The 18,530-nt window shown below is 41.7% G+C and overlaps 1 protein-coding gene across 6 annotated transcripts in view; it reads right to left on the bottom strand.

Annotated features, from left to right (window-relative positions):
• TENM4 (teneurin transmembrane protein 4) overlaps window positions 1–18,530 on the bottom strand; it is a 373,803-nt gene that overhangs the window by 344,271 nt on the left and 11,002 nt on the right. For all 6 annotated transcript variants that reach the window (XM_069883272.1, XM_069883268.1, XM_069883269.1 and 3 more), the window contains exons 2-3: window positions 17,331–17,619; window positions 9,567–9,836 (exon numbers count right to left, since the gene is read on the bottom strand). In XM_069883272.1, the coding sequence (XP_069739373.1) occupies window positions 9,567–9,836; window positions 17,331–17,553 (493 nt within the window). In that variant the 5' untranslated portion in view covers window positions 17,554–17,619. The remainder of the gene's footprint in view (window positions 1–9,566; window positions 9,837–17,330; window positions 17,620–18,530) is intronic.

Raw genomic sequence — 18,530 nt, 5'->3', positions numbered from 1 at the left:
AGAATGATTTACAAGTATTTAATGTATTATTCTGAATTTAAGCTTCAGTTGAGCCTGCCACAATTTCCCATTTTGCTTACACAATTAATCTATTAAGAGAAGAATCGTGTATTTAGCTTAAATTATGTTAAAAAAAAAAACCCTTAATGTTTTATCTCCCCCAGTACAAGGTGACCAAAACAGGGTAGAAATCAAGTACGTGTTTCTGAATGCAGCAGAAAGCCATCATTTTGATGAAGTAAGTAATTCCTGAGTTTTCCACCACTGCAACTGGTTGTGGAAGCCCTTAAGCACTTTGGTGGGTCATTAAATACAGCAGTGAGAAGACAGCTGTGATGGCTACAAGTTCTCTTTGCTTGGCAAGAAAGGATCTCACCTACAGAAAGGGTTGCAAGGGGAGGAAAGAGCCACCACCCGGGTGCTGTGGTAGCAGAGACGGCACACTTTGGAGAAGTTCACGCTGTTTTCAGTGGGTACCATGGGCGTCAGTAACCATTAGAGGACCTAGGAAGACTCTTGCGATCTCCAGGAAAGCTTTTGGTATAATGGCTCATTCTGTATGGTTTGTTACACACTCCATCATAGCTGCTCAATACATGGCTTGTAAATAAATACAGCGATAGTAACAGCAAAACCCAGGCTTTTTTTCAACCCCCAAGATATTTGGTGCATGTTTGAGGGCTGCCTAAGCCAATATTTTGAACACTTCACTGCCCAAAATTCATTTAATATATTACCAGATAGAACTGCAGTACAGTTGCTTTATTTGCCGCTAGCCATATGTTTGATTAGAAAATATTTGTGTTTGCAACTTAAAAAGGGGTGGAGAAAAAGAAAGAAAAAATATCTTTGTTTTGTAACAGGGAACTGGGATAAAGAAAGAAATAGAACTGATGTGATAGAGGCAAGATTAAGCACTGTAGCAGAGCTATGGATTAAATCTTTTGAGCTGGAGTCCTTTGCCCACCCAAAAGCAGCCCTTCCCTAAGTCCTGTAACATGGCTGCTTCCCAAATGTCTTTGTATAATTGAGGCATATGTGGAAAAGACTTATTTTTGATCAGCCCATAACACAGTTACCTTTTCAAACTGTCTAATCTACACGAATACCTGATACTTCTTAATAGAACCTTTGCTCCTTATATACATCTCAAAATGATCTGTGCTGGAATGGACAAACAAAGCAACAACTTGCCTCAGCATATAATCAGAATTTTTAGGGGCAGTTCAAAGAAACTCTAAAAACTTTGCAGAATTAGGGTAGTGCTGCATTTTCATCATTGCCCTGGATTGAATAAAATGGCATTTTTGCTAAAAGTTAATCAAAAGCCTCTGAGAAATAAAGCAATGAGATTTTAATGAACAAACTCTCATGGCAAAAGCTGTGCTTTCCTTTTATTTGGAGCTCAGCGAGCACCTCTGGGCATGAGTAAAACAAAAATAGCATGCTCCTCTCACTTTGTTCTGCTTATGGGTAAAGACACATTTTTCACTGAAAAGAAGAAAAGCCAGCTATCTCAAGGAGCACTGGAGGAGGCTGGACCAGATGTAGACTAACATTCTGTGTGTTGGACCTAGAAGCAGATGCAATGGTCAAATGGGATTCAGAAATACAGACACGAACATCTGGAAATCATGGAATCATAGAATGCTTTTGTTGGAAGGGACCTTATAGATCATCTAGTTCCAATCTCTCTGCTGTGGTCAGGAACACCTTCTAGTAAGTCAGACTGCTCAAAGGCTCATCCACTCCGGTCTTGAACACCTCCAGGGATGGGAAGGTGGGAAATGCTGGCTTGGGAAGAAAGCATGGTATAACTTTTCCCTTGTGCTGTACCTCTTTTAAAGGCTGAGTTGGTGTCTTGACATGTCCTGCCCATTGCTGCTTGTTGTGACCCCTACACACCCAGGATAAACCAGAAAAAGAGGAAAAAACAAAGTGGAAACAAGCTTTGGCTCTCTGTCCCATAACCAGCAGGCTTAACTCTGCAAGGCAGGAGTCCTTCAGCTGCCAGGATAGATTTCAGGCCGTTTTGAACCTTAAACCATCACCTCTTCCTTATTTGCATTTATTATTCCCAATATAGTCCTCTGCTTTTCTCCATGCCCCTCCTTTTTCATCTATCCCAGGACAGCATGATTCTTTGCTTAGGATGGAGCTTGTGCCTGTCCCTAAAAGCAAAATCCCACTCAAAATGACCATCAAACTGCAGGTCCATTCTTATCCAAGCACTGATGTCCACACCAGCTCTTATGGCCTTCAGTGTCCTTACAATAACCCTCACTCCATGGCATTTGCCATTCCCCATTGGCATTGACACACAAATCCCACCCCAAAGCCAGGCTGGAATCTATCAAAAGAGAAATAGGTCTTATGCTGCTAAACCTAGTTGTATTTCCCCAAGGGTGTTTCACACCAAAAGAAGTTATTTATGGCACTCAAAAACAGTGTAAAAATGTACAGATTTACTTCCAGAATATTTGGCATCTTGTCAGCAATATTACTAAATGTAATTATTTTCCTTAAAAAAATAATCTCCATGACAAGGCAGTATGAAATGCCTAAGGAAAGGACAGAGATTAACAGCGTAATTGAAAAGAACAGTAAATTCATACCTGTTACTGTTGTTTCTATGTGCCCTCTTCCCCAGTATTCAGGCTATTAATGAGTTTCTAGAGTATGGGCCTCTTTTTTTCCAGCTTAATGGCTTCACTAACATCACAATAATAATAACATGAAACCTACATACTAACCTACATTGAACTGTAGTTCATTACAGTAGAATAACATTGTTAAGTGTTTTAATGTCAGCATCCTTTCCAATACAGATTACATTATTAAAGAAAATACATTCACTATGGGATGTATCATATGGGAATAAAAATAATAATAAAAAAGAAAATGGAAAGACTTCTTTTCCTCTGGAGGAAAACAGACCAGTGATGAGTTAGATTAGACCTAGGAATCAGTGGGAATTCCTTCATGGCAGAACAAAGTCAAGATCCTGATCACTAATGCAGCAATTGATTATTAAACTCAGATAAATCCTGTGCACCTTCACCTTCTAAACTGGGGGCACGGATGCCATGGGCCCCCTCTGTGCCCTTGGGGTGAACTAGGTGTTAACAAAGGGACATTCAGCTCTCAGGTGGGTTAAATCCTGTCTGAGAGACAGTGGCATCCTCATTTGAAAGGCTGTTTTACAACCTGTGGACAGATGTTGAATGTGGAGGGAGATCAAGGATCTGTTGCCCTATATTCCATCAATTTATTCTCCCAGTAGGGTAAAACTTTCTCTGAGACTCTTGTGAAGAAGTGAGATGGTGCCTTACCTTTTCACTTTCAACAGGTGTCTCAGGGCTAATATCTAAAAGGGACAAAAAAGATAAGAGGACAGAACATTCGAGGAATCCATCATCAAGAATGTCAGTGGTTAGAAAGTTGGATCACAAGTAAGGAAGATGTAACGGATCTCAAAGGAGCCATTTTTCAGTGGAAAATCTAGCATTTGGGATGGTCATGTAATTAAAGTCTCCCTTTTTTGGAGTAATACTCTTCATAGGAATATTAGTATCTTTATGGTTGGATAAAGAGCTTGAAGGCACATTCCTTCCTCTGACCTTCACATTTGAAGTGATCACCAAGTCTCTGATTATCTCTATAAAGTGACCTCAGTAGGTGGCAATATCCAAGCTATCCCCATGTATTCTTAAAATGGAGAATTCCTTTCAAGTCCTACCGGAAAAGAAGTGGTGTAAGCGTTTTGAGGAGCTGAAATAGCAAAGTAGATAAGTGAAAATTCCCTTCTGGATCTGCTACTCATTTTTGTAGTTCTTCACTAACTTCTGCAACTGATGATTGATCTTTAGTGGTAAGGGTTCTGGCTAATTTTTATTTCAAACTGAAACATCTTGTTAATATTAAGGTTACAACTGATAGCAGGCAAGTGAAAGATGACAGCCAGCAGATGCCTGATCTTGACCGGGTAATTCTAATTTATTCTTGTCTTCCCCTACTCAAAAGGCATAAGGGAAATTTAATAAAGTATAGCTTACAGCACATTCTTTTTTTAATATTTATTGTGAAGAGAGTTTTTTAAAAAAAATCTCCTTTCTGAATTCTCCAGAATCTGAGTATCACATTTTTGCCTACATGGTTTGCAGAAGAAGCATGTCTGAAGCACGCAGTCATTTACTGGAAATCTTTTATAATGCACTCTTTAATTCAAAGAAGAAAAAAATATAAAGCTTATGTTGCTGCAGCCACGGTAACAATATTAACAATAGAGTGTATGAAGCCTGGAAGCAAATCACTCAGCAAAACACGGTAATAAAAAGAAAAGTCACCATGGATTATCAAGTGGGGTATTAACAAATAATTTGTAATGCCAAGATTACACAGTAATTCTGGTACTGCTGTTTGCACTGATGTGTTCAATTGTATTTTGGGCCAGTGATCTGGGCCAAAATGATTTGTGAAACGTAAATGTAAAGAAGACTGAGCAAAAGTCCTTTTCCCCTAGAGGGTCACAGCTATTTAAAGAGAACCTTGCAAGGCCTTTGTAACAAGTACAGACAACATTAGGAGGTGAGCCCTTGACAATCAAAGCAAACAAGAAGAACATACATTAATAATTACCATTTTACTAGAGCTCCCCTAGCTATTTTAAACACATGAAACTGGAGAAAGAGGGATGCCCACGAAGCCAGCATGTACAGCCACTATGACTAAAAAAGCATCCAGTCTAGATCATTCTCAGCAGCTATTTCTCTAGTTTACAGTTTAAAAGTTTTATAAGTGGAGTTCCTCAGGCTCCTCTGACTATCTCTTCCACTTCCTAACTGCCCACAAACTATTTACAAGTAGAGGAGGATCTAGGTGGCATTGTTGAGCTCTGAGAAGAGATGGTTAAGGGAGATATAGCTGCTGTCTTTTAACTGCATTCATTGTGGAGATATACAGAAGATGGAGTCATACTCTTCCTGGAGATACTTCATGAGTGGATGTGAGGCAATGTACATGAGTTGTAGCAGTGGAAATTCTGAGTAGCTCATAAGAAAAGAGTTGTTTGTAAGAAGCATGGTCAGCAGGAGAGTCAAGGCATAGAGATTGTGGCCTGTCCATCCTGGGAGATACTCAAAGTGTAACTGGGCAACCTGATCTAGCCTCAAGGTTAGCCCTAGTATAAGCAGGAGACTGGACCAGAGTCCTTCAGCAGTGCCTTCTAACAAAAAATATTCTGTGCTACTGCATTTTTATGATATCTTTATGATCAGAAGTATTTTGCTTCTAGTATGTTACTGAATTGCTGCAAAATAAGTCAATTTCTGTAAGACAATTCCCTCCTCCTCCTTCATTGTACTCTACTCTGTATTAAACAATTGCTGGCTCAGTACAAAGCCTGTTCAGGGTTACCTAAGGTAATGCCAGTTAACTCCAGGGTCAGATCCAAATGACCACTTCAGGAACCTCTGCTTGATTCAGCCTTGCTGAGAAACAGTGTGAACTAGTAAAGGAACGAGCTTCTCCTAACTTCACCGCTAGGCTTCCAGGAACCAAAGTGCTTCCTATGCATGGATCTGAACTGTTAATGAGAAATCACTATTTCGGCTTGGCCTAAATGGTCATACTGCAGAATAATCCTTGAGCTACGCGAAATGCCTGCTATGTTGTCTGTCCACAGTGATTGCATTATCCATGGATGAGATGCAGTAACTTCAGTGGTCCTCTCTGTCCCCATACTCTGCAAAGGGACCAGCCAAGCTGAGGAAGAAACGATGCCCAGTTGAGGGGAAGCCAGGGGGCTGTTTGGGTGTACAGCATCTGAGCTCAGAGCAATGCCAGAGTTATAACTCAAACTAACTCTTTAGTGAAAACAAACTTTTAATCAAGTAGAAGTATTCAACTGCCTGGAAAACCTGGGAACAGTTTAGATAAAGCAATGCATGTTTTATCATCCCAGCTGCCTCTGCAAGTTATTTATGGACTGTAACATGCCATAGAACCAGACCACTTCATTGGTCTCTTTAAAGGCAGAGAGGTGGATTGTGGCTGCACTTGCAGAGTAGTGTGTCTGTTTCTTCAAGGCATCACCACTCCTCAAATAAAAGTGAACATGCTTTTCAAGGGAGCCAGACCTCTCATTTTCTAAGAACATGATAAATGTCTTGGTAGAACAGTGCTTCAACAGTTTTGGATTTACAAACATCAGAAGTAAATTCTGATTATTTATTTTGGATAAATAATGGACAGCTTAAAAATTGCTGATGTTAACCTTCATTGGAAAAGTTGGTTTAATGGGCCCCATAAAATCTTCTATTGATGGCAGGTTCATAAAACTCCATATTGACTTCAGCTAAAGGCTATAACTTCTATCAATATTGTCAACAATTAATATTGACTAATAAAGGTATCCTGTAAACTGAGTCATAGCATTATGTTACTTTATGCTGCCATTAGCAAAATTTCATGTCTTCTCGAAAACCTTTCTCCTATAAATCTGGGATTTCTGAAAATAACCTATGTGATAGCTGGCAGCAGAGTGCTCAGAGTAACACTGCTTCTGTGCAGAGAGAGGAAACACAGGGCAACCTTTGTGTCTGCTAGTCAAAACTTCTGAGAGTATCTCAGGCTTCATTTTCTCAAGCAGCAGTTTTCAGGTTTTGAGGGGTTTGTGTGCAGAAGTTTCTCACCTTTTATCTGCGCCATGTAATTACAAACTGAAAACATCCAAATTTTGTTTTTCTTCTTCCTCCTTTGCAACCTGTTTGGATACATTTATACCACCAATTCACCTGCTATCCCTATGTCAAAATGATATGTCTTCCTCTCAGCTCTGGACTAGATTTTTCTGACCTGAATCTGGCTATTGTCTCTGCTATCATTTCAGGGAAGTTTAAGCATCAGCTGAAGCTCCTCAACAGCATTTATTGGATTGCAGTATTTACCCTCTAGTTCCACACCTCTTTTGTTGATGTGTACAATACAGTTACATGGTGGACAGCACCACTCTCTAGATTTTATTTATCATAGAATCATAGAATGCCAGATTGAAGGGACCTCTAGGATCATCTGGCCCAAAATTTTTAGGTGATAAATAGTTCAAATTGTATGGCCCAGCAATCTGTCAAGCTGTGCCTTAAAAGTGTCCAGTGTGGAGGAATTTACTGCTTCCCTGGAGAGATTATTCCAATGTTTAACTATTCTCATGGTGAAAAAAATTTCTTCTGGAATCCAATCAGAATCTCCCCAAGAGCAACTTAGACCCATTACCCCATGTCTTTTCCATGTGACTCCTTTTAAAAAGGTATCTCCATCCTCTTGGTAGACACCCTTTATGTACTGGTACATGGTAATAAGGTCTCCCACAAACTTTCTCCTCTCGAGGCTGAACAAACACTGTTCTCTCAGTCCCATGATCATCTTAGTGGCCCTTCTATGGACCCTCTTCAGCCTGTACACATCTTTTTTTGTATACCAAAATGGAATGCAGTACTCCAAGTGTGGCCTGATAAGCACTGAGTAGAGTGGGATAATGACTTCTTTATTTCTGCTGGCAATGCTCTTGATGCACCCTAGCATCCTGTTGGACTTCTTTGCTGCTGCAGCATACTGTTCACTCATGTTGAGCCTGTTGTCCACCAAGACCTCCAGGTCCTTCTCCATAGAGCTGCTCTCCAGCCAGGTGGAAGCCAGTCTGAGCTGCGTTCCAGGGTTATGTATTCCCAGGTGCAAATCCCTACACTTATCTCCATTGAACTTCATGAGGTTCTAGCAACACAGACTTTGTATTTTTGAGTATGATATAGACTTTGTAATTAAAAAAAAAAAACATCTATGGCTGCAAATTCCTATAGTGCAAAGAAATTCCTTCTACATTTGTACATCATTTAAAACCCCTGCAGGTATGTTCTCTACCTTTCTGTCTAATTGCTGTGAAATGGTGGTTCAACAAACAGTGTGTCATGCGATTCAAGGGAAGAGGTGCTGGAGATTTTTTCAGTCCTGACACAAATACTACTGCCTCTGTTGTTAGTTTCAGTAAAGTATTCCAAGGCATGTTTTGTTGCTAATGTGTTGTTGCTAATATAATTTCATTTGCAAGTGATCTGCAGGTACAGAGTTGCATTTGCACATGTAGTTGCATTTTGCACAATGTAGCATTATGGAAACAAGTGAAAAAATGCTCCAGCAGCTAATATAATTCTTCTGTCTTAAGGAAAGAATAAAAAGACACTAAAATGTGTGCTTCAATTTTTTTAGTACACCTGGAAATAAAAAGGCAGGGGGTAGGATCACAGTTGCTCATACACCACGGAAAGCACAGGAGAGAGCTTTGGATACAGGAGAATGGGATAGATGTGCAAGGTCTTTATTTTTGATTATTATCTCATGATTTCCTGAGTGTGTGCAAAACTCTAATTGACCCTGATGATCTCTTTGTTTTTTTTCATCCAAACACACAGCTTGGAAAGAAAACAGTGTAATCTGGCACTGTGTGTCTGCCTGTCATACTGGGTGCAACCCTGTTAGATACTACACTAAGAAACTTAAAAAAATATGGTAAAGAGAATTTTAAAAGACTCTTCTGTACATCCTTTAAACAGAAGACCATTTATTTTTGAACTTTTCCTAGTATATCATTATCTGTGAGCAGAAACTTAATAAGCTTCTACTGTAATTTTGTTGGAGTTAAACATAAAATCATGTGGGTGGTGTATGTCTCACTGTGTCATGGCTTCCCAAGGAAAAGTTATCATCATTTGTCACTATAATACTCTGGCAAAAAGCATAAAGAGAACAAGCACTACAGTCATTTCACATCAGCTTTCTGCACTGAGACTAAGCTCTCAATGATTTGTACGCAGTGGCTATATTAAGAAGCAGACTGTGTCATAATTGAATTAAAGGTGCAAAGGCATATAGGGCTGTGTGAACTCCTGGGTCAAGCTGCAATTGAATCAAAACCCTTTCTCCTTCCTACACTGCTTGGCAGAACTGCTGACCAAAAGGTTCACAGACAGACAAAATGCAGGCAGGAGTCCCTGCAGCTGGGGACACAAAGTTACAGAGATAAAAAATCTGTGACCTTCAGCTTTTATTTTGCACGAAGAAAAAGGCTTCTAAAAATATTTCCCATCATTTTACTTCAGAAAGCAGTCAGCCGATTTACATAAATGAAACGGCTCCTGTCAAGGAACCAGAAAGGAATAGAAGGAAATTATCTGCCTTCAAAATCTGTAGCAGATAAGAGCAGCATTGGCCAGGGGAGGGGAGATTTAAATGCTTTTGGTCTGAAAGGTCTCTACAAAAAGCAGAGAGAGTATTACAGCCACTTAATGATCTCTGTCGCTGTGATAAATAAGTAGGAGCTTCTCCAGCAGTTTATTAACAAACACTCTGTAGGACAGTACAAAAGGCCATGACATGGGGCTATTAGAAGAGTGTCTTCAATGAGTCTGATAAAAAAACCCAGCACAAAACCTCAGGAAGATTAAAGTGGATAGTAAGAAGAGGCATTACTGGTATGGCTCTAGGCTGACATCGCATGCAGTGTCACCACTTACCGGTTTCAGTATTCTCATGCTCTGTGTCGGTGAGGGTGAGGTTGGAGTTGGCTCGGCTTGATAAGCAGGAGCTGTGTCCGGACTTGGTGTTGCGCCCCCAGAGCCTTACGGGATGCTCAGGTGACATGACCACGTCTGCCTCTGTGTCGGCATCCGAGCCAGCGCTGATGGAGTAGCTGCAGTGAGGCAGCCCAATATCAGTCCGGTACAAAGTCCCATGTGTGGGTGTCACATCTTCAAGACCCAGCTCTCGCAAAGAGAAGTTGGCTCCTGGGAGAAAACAAAGCAGCCTCGTTACTCTTTAGTACGGAATGGTTTCATGTAGCACAAGACAATGGCAGAACCATTCCTCCTAAGTCTTCAAGTGGGGCTTAGCAGCTTTCAGATCCTAACGTCATACCAAAAATTCCCCTGTTTTGTGATCTTGCTTAGTGTGAGACCAAATGACCATGCCAAAACTAAAAAGTAGCTGGATTCCTACTTCTGGAACCTGACAAAACCTGAGGATGTGTTCAATGAAAACATCAAACTTGGAAGCAAAGATGGATAGAGAAATTGTGGAATTCTTTAGAAGAGGCAAAATAATCTTCTAGAGAGAAATCAAAATGAGGCACACAATCATTAGAAGTCCTAAAATACACCTGAAAAACGTTACTACAATAGGAAATTTGAGCGAGTTCTGCTTGTTGAAATCTCTGAAATTACATACTTGAGACTTAAATTTCCTTTGACAATCTAACTTTGCTCTTGCTGACCACTCATACCTTGACTCAGTTTAGCTATTCATTCCGAGACAGTCACAGCAGAGGTTATTTGACTGCAAATAGATTCAATTGTTTAGCTGACTAAAAATATAACCTGAAAAATTACTCCTGAGTTCATGTCTAGTTACCTGCAGAGCTTCAAAATTAGACTGAATTGCTGTGAATGAGGATTCAAATATTAGCACACTTTGTTCAGAATGTTGCATGAGAAAGCTGGGGAAAGCAATTACTGGCTCCATTTTAATCAACTTTTATTTAATATGCAGGCTTTATTTTTTATTATTTTTTTTATTTTTCAGCCCTGAATGTCTTTAAAAGAATGTGGCAACATCTGAATGCCTTTATCTGCACTGTGTATTTATATGACACAATCCACCCCTCTGCCTGTTATGCTATGCCTTGGTTGGGTAAATTAAGGAACTTTATAACCGGTAGGAGGCATCAGGCCCTGGATCATGGCCAAATACAAACACTGGTGATCAAATTCAGTCTAACTGGCTTCTTCCCATGATTTCAATAAGTAAATTCCATGCAATAGAAAGAGACGCGCAACCTGCCAGATCTATGCACAGGTCACGGACTCAGTTTTAGAGCAGTATTTGCAGCTCAGCATGTTTCAACAAGATAAATTTGAATACATGATCTCCAGAAAAGTTCAGATCTAAACCCATCTTTGAACAATGAAGTTCATATCTACTCACTCTTGAAATGTCTTCATGAGGTTTGGACATAAAAGCTATATCCAAAACTGAGTTATGATTCTCTTCCTGCTCAAAACCGGCTCAAACCCACACATGCATGTGGCTCTCCTCACATTTCCATTTGCTGATGTTAAATATCACACAGTGGAAAATGTGTATTCAATAGAAACAGTCAGATTCCTACTTTCCCAGAGTCTCATTTCATGCTTGTGGAAACACCCTGGCTTGTTCCTGAACCTTGCTGTGTATGGAAGGTCTCTTGTATTATATAGCACACATTCATCAAATGATCAGCTAAACAAAAGTAGATGCTATTTTACTACACTTTTTCATTCAATTGGCTTTGCAGATCATAGTGAACAGAGAGATTTTTGGATGCATGGTAACTAATGGGACTGGACAATGTTACCATGTAAATCTCAGAGAAGAAACTGTTTGATGTCAGGAGGAAATAACCACGGTTCATCTGGTTGTAGAGCTGGTAACACTCAAACTATATAAAGCACTCATGAATTTCACACCTTTTTAATTGAGTGAAGAAGATTAAAGCTTTCAGACAGATCGGACAGAAAAGGTTGCTTGGGGCTCACACTGCTGTCAAATCCTAGGGCCTTGCTCAGGGAGCATGCTTGTGCAAGTTTGTTGCAAATTAATCCATTTAACTTGATTGCAAAATGGTCTCAGAGATTCTCCTCTGCTACTCCATGGCAGGAGGCAGCAAATGAACTTGACCTAAGTTATAAACACAAGGAAGCTGTATCTCTTGGACTTCACTTGCCTTTTCCAGTTTTGACTTTCACGCAAGGCCAGATTTTAAGCCACCTTTCTCGAAGAGGGAGGAGTGTCTTTGCTCAGGAGCTTGCAGGGCTCATTGATAGGGCTTTAAACTAGATGTGAAGGGGGAGGGGAATGATATCAGGCTTGCCTATGACAAGCGGTGGGAGCACACACAATGGTTGGAGGGATGGGTGCTGGTATGGGCCCTCCACCTGCTGCCCAGGGACATGCTTGGGATGACGCAACACAGTTGAAGTTCTGCAGAGATGAGCAGGAGGTTCCTGAAGTAGTAGCTGCCAGGAAGGAAACTTCCATGAAAAACCTTAAAGAAATAAGGGGTCTTCCACTAAGAAGGTGATGTGGCCAACACCTCAGCTGTGCCTCTATAAAAACGCACAAAGCTTGGACAACAAACAAGAGGAGCTGGAAGCTACTGTGCTACTAGAAAGTTATGATCCAGTTGCCATCACTGAAACTTGCTGGGATGAATCACATGACTGGAGTGTGGCTATCAATGGCTACAGGCTGTTCAGAGGGGAGAGATGGGGAAGGAGGGGTGGAGGTGTTGCCCTTTATCTCAGGAAAGGGATAAGATGTGAAGAACTGTTTGAAGAGGAGCTGTGAACAGGTTAAAAGCCTGTGGGTCAGAACAAAAGACCAAAGAACCAACAGGAACCTTATTGTTGGTGTATACTACAGGCCACCTGATCAAGGAGAACCAACTGATGAAGCCTTCTTCCTCCAGCTACAGGAGGCTTCATGTTCTCAAGCTCTCATACTACTGGGGGGCTTCAACCACCCCGACACATTCTGGAAAAGTAGCGCAGCAATGTAGGCAATCCAGGAGACTTATGGAGTTTGTTGAAGAATATTTCTTAAGCCAGCTAATAGACACCCCCACCTGAGGGAATGCAGTAATGGACCTGATGGTCACGAATACAAGTGAACACATTAGTGATGTCAAGAAAGGAGGCAGCCTGGGCTGCAGAGATCATGCAGTGGAGGAGTTCAGGGTCCTGAGGGATATGGGGCAAGCGAGGACTATAGTCAGGGCCCTAGATTTTGGGAAAGGAAACTTCCAGCTCTTCAAGGAGTTAGTTAGTAGGACCCCCTGGGATATGGTCCTCAGGGGCAAGGGAGCAGAACAGAGCTGGCAAATATTTAAGGATGCTTTCCATAAAGCACAAGAGTGCTCAGTCTCCAGATGTAAGAAATCAGGCAGAGAACGGAAGAGACCAGTATGGCTGAGTCAAGACCTGGTGATCAAACTGAAAAATAAGAGGAAACACACAGGCAGTGCAAGCAGGGACAGGTAACCTGGGAAGAGTATAAGGATGCTACCCGGTTGTGTAGGGATGAGATCAGGAAGGCCAAGGTGCAGCAGGAGCCAAACTTGGCAAGGGAAGACTAACCAGAAGGGCTTTCAGAGGTATGTCAATCAGAAAAGAAAGGTTAAAGAGAACGTGCCCCCACTGAGGTATGAAAATGGTAACCTCATATCAATAGACGAGGAGAAGGCTGAGGTACTCAACAATTTGTTGCCTCTCTGTCTTCACTGACAACCACTCTCCTTGCTCCTCCTGGGTCAATGGACAGCAACATGAAGACCAGGGGGGCTAGAGCCCCTCCCACTCTAGAGGAGGATCAGGTTTGTGACCACCTGAGGAACCTGAACATATAAGTCTATGGGACCTGATGAGATGCATCCCAGAGTCCTGAGGGAATTGGCAGATGTGGTTGCCAAGCCACTCTCCATAATATTTGAAAAGTCATGGCAATCAGGAGAAGTCCCTGGTGACTGGAAGAAGGGTAACATTCTGCCCATTTTAAAAAAGGGTAGAAAAGATGACCCTGAGAACTAGCGATCAGTCAACCTCACCTCTGTGCCTGGGAAGATCATGGAACAGATCCTCCTAGAAGACATGCTAAAGCACATGAGGGATGGGGAGGTGATTAATGGCAATCAGCATATCTTCACTAGGGACAAATCCTGTGTGACTTACCTAGTGGCTTTCTATGATGGGGTAACCGCAGCAGTGGGTAGGGGTAAACCAATGGATGTGGTCTATCTAGACTTCTGTAAAGTTTTGACATGGTCCCCCACAACATCCTTCTCCCTAAAATGGTGAGATATGGATTTGATGGGTGGACTGTTCAGTAGATAAGAAACTCGTTGGATGGTCATATTCAAAGAGTAGTGGTCAATGGCTCAATGTCCAGATGGAGATCTGTGACAAGTTGTGTCCCTCAGGGGTCCGTACTGGGACTGGTGCTGTTTATTACCTTCATCAATGATACAGACAGCAAGATTGAGTGCACCCTCAGCAAGTTTTCAGATGTCACCAAGCAGAGCGGTGCAGCTACCACAACAGAAGGATGGGATGTCATCCAGAGGGACCTGGACAGGCTGGAGAAGTGGGCCTCTGAGAACATCATGGAGTTCAACAAGGCCAAGTGCAAGGTCCTACACTCGTGCTGGGGCAATCTGCGGTTTCAATACAGACTGGGGGATGATGTGATTGAGCGCTGCCCTGCAGAAAAGGACTTGGGGTTGTTGATTGATGAGAAGCTTGACAAGAGCCAGCAATGTATGCTTGCAGCCTAGAAGGCCAACCGTATCCTGGGCTGCATCGAAAGAAGTGTGGCCAGCAGGTTGAGGGAGGTGATTCTCCCCCTCTATTCCTGTCTTGTGAGACCTCATCTGGAGTACTGTGTCCAGTTCTGGAATCCTAAATACAAGAAGGATATAGAGCTGTTGGAACTGGTCCAGAGGAGAGCTAAAAGGATGATGAAGAAAAGCACCTCCCATATGAGGACAGGCTGAGAGAGTTGGGCTTCTTCAGTCTGGAGAAGAGAAGGCTCTGAGGACACCTTATAGCAACCTTCCCCTACCTGAAAGCGGTATACAAGAAAGCTGGGGAGGGATTTTCACAAAGGCATGTAGTGATAGGACTAAGGGCAATAGCTATAAATTGGAGAGGGGTGGATTTAGACTAGATATAAGGAGGAATTTCTTCACAATTAGGGTGGTGAGTCACTGCAACAAGTTGCCCAGGGAAGTTGTGGCTGCCCCATCCCTGGAAGCGTCCAAGGCCAGGTTGGATGGGGCCTTCGTCAGCCTGATCTAGTGGGAAGTGTCCCTGCCCATGGCAGGGCAGTTGGAATTAGACGAACTTTAAGGTCTCTTCCAACCCAAACTATTCTACGATTCTCTGTGGAATATTAGAAAATGTCATCTTTTGGGGTTTGCTTTTACGTTTCATACACTGATAGCAAGTTCTACCTTCGCCTTGAAACAAGTCACACAACATCATCAGACACATCAATGTGCACTGTGACTGATGCTCTTCAATAACAGCAGCTCATAAATTATGAAAAATGACTGCTACAATTAACTGAAAATCAAATTTATTTGCAATAAGCAGCAGGAGATGCATTGATTTTCATATTCTGTGCTCACTATTGCCTTTTAAGCTGGAAGAACTTAAGTCAATAAAAGGAAGATAATAAATATCTGAGACTTTTAAATTCAGATCTGGTCTATTTTTTCCTCTGCTGACTTGCACGTTTGCTGGCACTCTCACTTTAGCTAAAACCATTTAAATGCTGACTTGTTTATTTACTGAATTTATTTGGTCAATTTGAAATGTTTCCCTCCTCTGCTTTCCAAACCAATGCAGGAGAGAAATTTACTTCGCCTTGTTGATGTCAAGCAGGCTAATAAGACTTGGTTTCAGCTGGCATGAGCCCAAGCAACACCACAAAGTGAGGTTCATTCATGGCTTTCTGCCAGTAGAAAACGTGACACGGAAAGTCTGGGGTTATTGTTAACACACTTCAGGCCAGTCTTGGGACTCTCAGGGTAAAATCAAAGAAAATTATAAACTCAAAAACCTGTGAGCAAGATATTGGAAGTAGAACTGCTGCCCTGACGTGGTTAATTTTAACTTCTTCTCAGTTAATTCTAGCAACTTATACCAGTGGCTTTGTTGTTTTTCAGTACCCTACAAAATTTTCCTAGGGAAGTATGAGTTTGTATGTAGCAAATTTATACTCCCTGTCAATAGACTGGCTTTTCTTATTTATCTTTTGTGGGCTTCTTAGGAGAAGTCCATGGACCTGCATGGCCTCACAGAACCTCAGGTTGAAAACCACTGACCTGTACTAATTCACATCTATCCTGCATGCTGAATATATTGACGTGAGCAAACTCAATGACCTAAAAGGTTTCCTTTTCTTTATAACTTTGTAGATTCCTTAGAGAGGATGAATTACTTCTGAGCTGCTAAGAGGGAAACTCCTTTTATGTTTGCAAAGTATTACTTAGAACACCTATTGGCTCTTTTGTTAATTACTGCCTGATGCAGTTATCCTGAAATACAAACACCAAAGCCATGTGCACAAAGATACGTCTGCAAGTCATTTTACTTGTGCATGCCTTAGAGATGAGTCTTGCACCAAACCCACAACTGTGTGGTGTTTGCAGAGTGAAATTAAGCAGCCCCCAAGTTAACTGAGTGCAGTTGTATGCGTTCCTGGTAGGGAGTCCACTTCTCCGAACTGCAGAGGGTGCGCTTGGAGCATCTTGGGTCAGCTATTTTATGTTTATTGTCTGGAATGCTGACTACTCCATTTGACTCACTTTGCCATTTTATGCTTTTCTTGATGGACTTCTAAAAATGATTTATGTGAAGCTCTGCTTGGTTTCTGAACTAAGTCACTCATGTCTCTACAGAAAAATGAAGATGAGACTATAGCAGCAGCCAGAAATCTACCTAACATTGGCAACAGCAGTGGTAAAAATATAACTGCACTGATGTCAAGCTAGCAATAAGAAGGAGAATATCTGGAATCTCTAGCAGAGCTGTGGGGCCCATGTTTACCCTTGAACCTCCAGGTCTTCATAGCTACTGCGACCTAGATTCACTAACTGGGTTCCTATTAGTCCTAAAAGTGGTTCTTTACCCCTCGTCTAATATTAGAGCATGTTCCCATCTCAAACCTACAGCCTGCAAGCCATGTACAATATAAAGGTGGTTCATCCCATCTGCAGCTCAGTTGCCTCCCTTTTTCCAGGTTTCTTGGGTTTTGCTGCAGCCCAGAGAGATAGCTTGGCCAGTGGCACTCTGCTCTGGTTGTCCTCTGCCTCAGAAACCTTGTTGACTTCCTTCATGACAAAGCAGGCATATGACAGTAAAGAAGGTCTCCTCAGCAGACAGGAACTTTCCACGCCATGTCACTACTGTGCAGTATGTGCACAGGGGGTCTGGTGTCATGGTGGGAAGTGGCAAATGGCTGTCAGAGACAGAAAGACTAAGACATAGAAAACATGCCTTAGGAGATGCTAATGAACACAAGGACATTAATTTGCACCCATCTCACATCCATGCAATAAAATAAAGATGTCGTTGCTGCTATAATTTCTTGCTTTTTGCCCTCAGAGTCCTTCAAAGATAGCCTCCCACCCAGCTCCAGCCCTCCACTCACACTGCTTGTAGCCCCATCTGCTGAAGTGTGCTCACCTGCTCGGCAGAATTCATCAGCCTCCTGGTGTACCATGTCTTTGACTCGATTGCTGTAAGTCAACCTGGAGTCTTGATCATAAGCCTTCAGGGTCTCGCTGGAGCTGTAGGACTTCTGGGGCACCTTGCTGTCCTCACTCTCAGCTGAAGAACTGGTGTAGCGGCGCTCAGTGTCACGGCGCCGAGTCAGAGATCGATACGGTTTCCTTTCTTTTACATCCATGGCACCCTTGTCTGAGTATTCAACATTAAAATAATGACGTCTGTGTGATGGTCAGATCAGAATAGCCTGGAAGAGAGAATAAAAGAAATAGGATCTATGCTCATGCCTTTGGGCATCTGAAGGTTAATTTGCCTTCTTTATACATTCTTGCACTGAACAAAATAGAAATTACTCAATGGACTGCAGGAAAACTCTCTTAGAACAATTACCGATGGAAAGCAAGTCTCAATTATGTATGAGTCATTTAACAATCGCCACAGCTAGCGGGACACAGAAGCAGCAACTTGCATCTTTCTAAACTGGGCACGCACTCGGTGATTTCAAACTGATTGTGATTTTGTGTGTCTTCTTTCCATGGAAAGTGATTCAGACACCTCCAGGAGGCATGCGTTTGGTACATCAGTCACCTAATCTCTGGGAAATCAAGCCATGCTGAAATGTCTTTACATGGGCAACCAGAGGATTTTTGAAAAACGCTGTCCCACAGTTTTCAAAGTATTTTGTTATATTGTGAGGTTAGAAGGAATGAACAATAGAATAAGAGGCAGTGTAAGAAGGCAAGTGGGAAGGGAGAAGGAGAAAAGAAGAATAAAGGGATGAGATATGGATGGAAATCAGATAAAAATGTCTTCCTATTCAGAGGGCTCATCTTTACTTAGCTGGAAATACATCAGAACTTAACAAATTGAGGAAGTGAAAATAAATGATAGTGCTGTGCTTCACATAACAGTATGGCCTGGGATTTATGCCTGTGGGAAACCCAATGTATACAGGCACTGGTATTAAAAAGATGTATTAAAAACATGTATTAAAAGTGGTTTTGTCAAAATAGTTAATAAACTGGCATTTTACTTTAAGCTTATTAAATACAATGACAGGTATGGGGGGGGAAAAAAATGTCAATGACTTGCGGCAAGATCATGAAAGATGTTTTTGAATACCTATACGGGTTTATGAAGAAAAATACTGGCAGAACC

This window comes from Phaenicophaeus curvirostris, chromosome 1, assembly GCF_032191515.1.
Source record: "Phaenicophaeus curvirostris isolate KB17595 chromosome 1, BPBGC_Pcur_1.0, whole genome shotgun sequence".
NCBI lineage: Eukaryota > Metazoa > Chordata > Aves > Cuculiformes > Cuculidae > Phaenicophaeus > Phaenicophaeus curvirostris.
The sequence above is the reverse complement of the archived record's forward strand: the minus strand, read 5'-3'. Positions and strand labels throughout refer to the sequence as shown.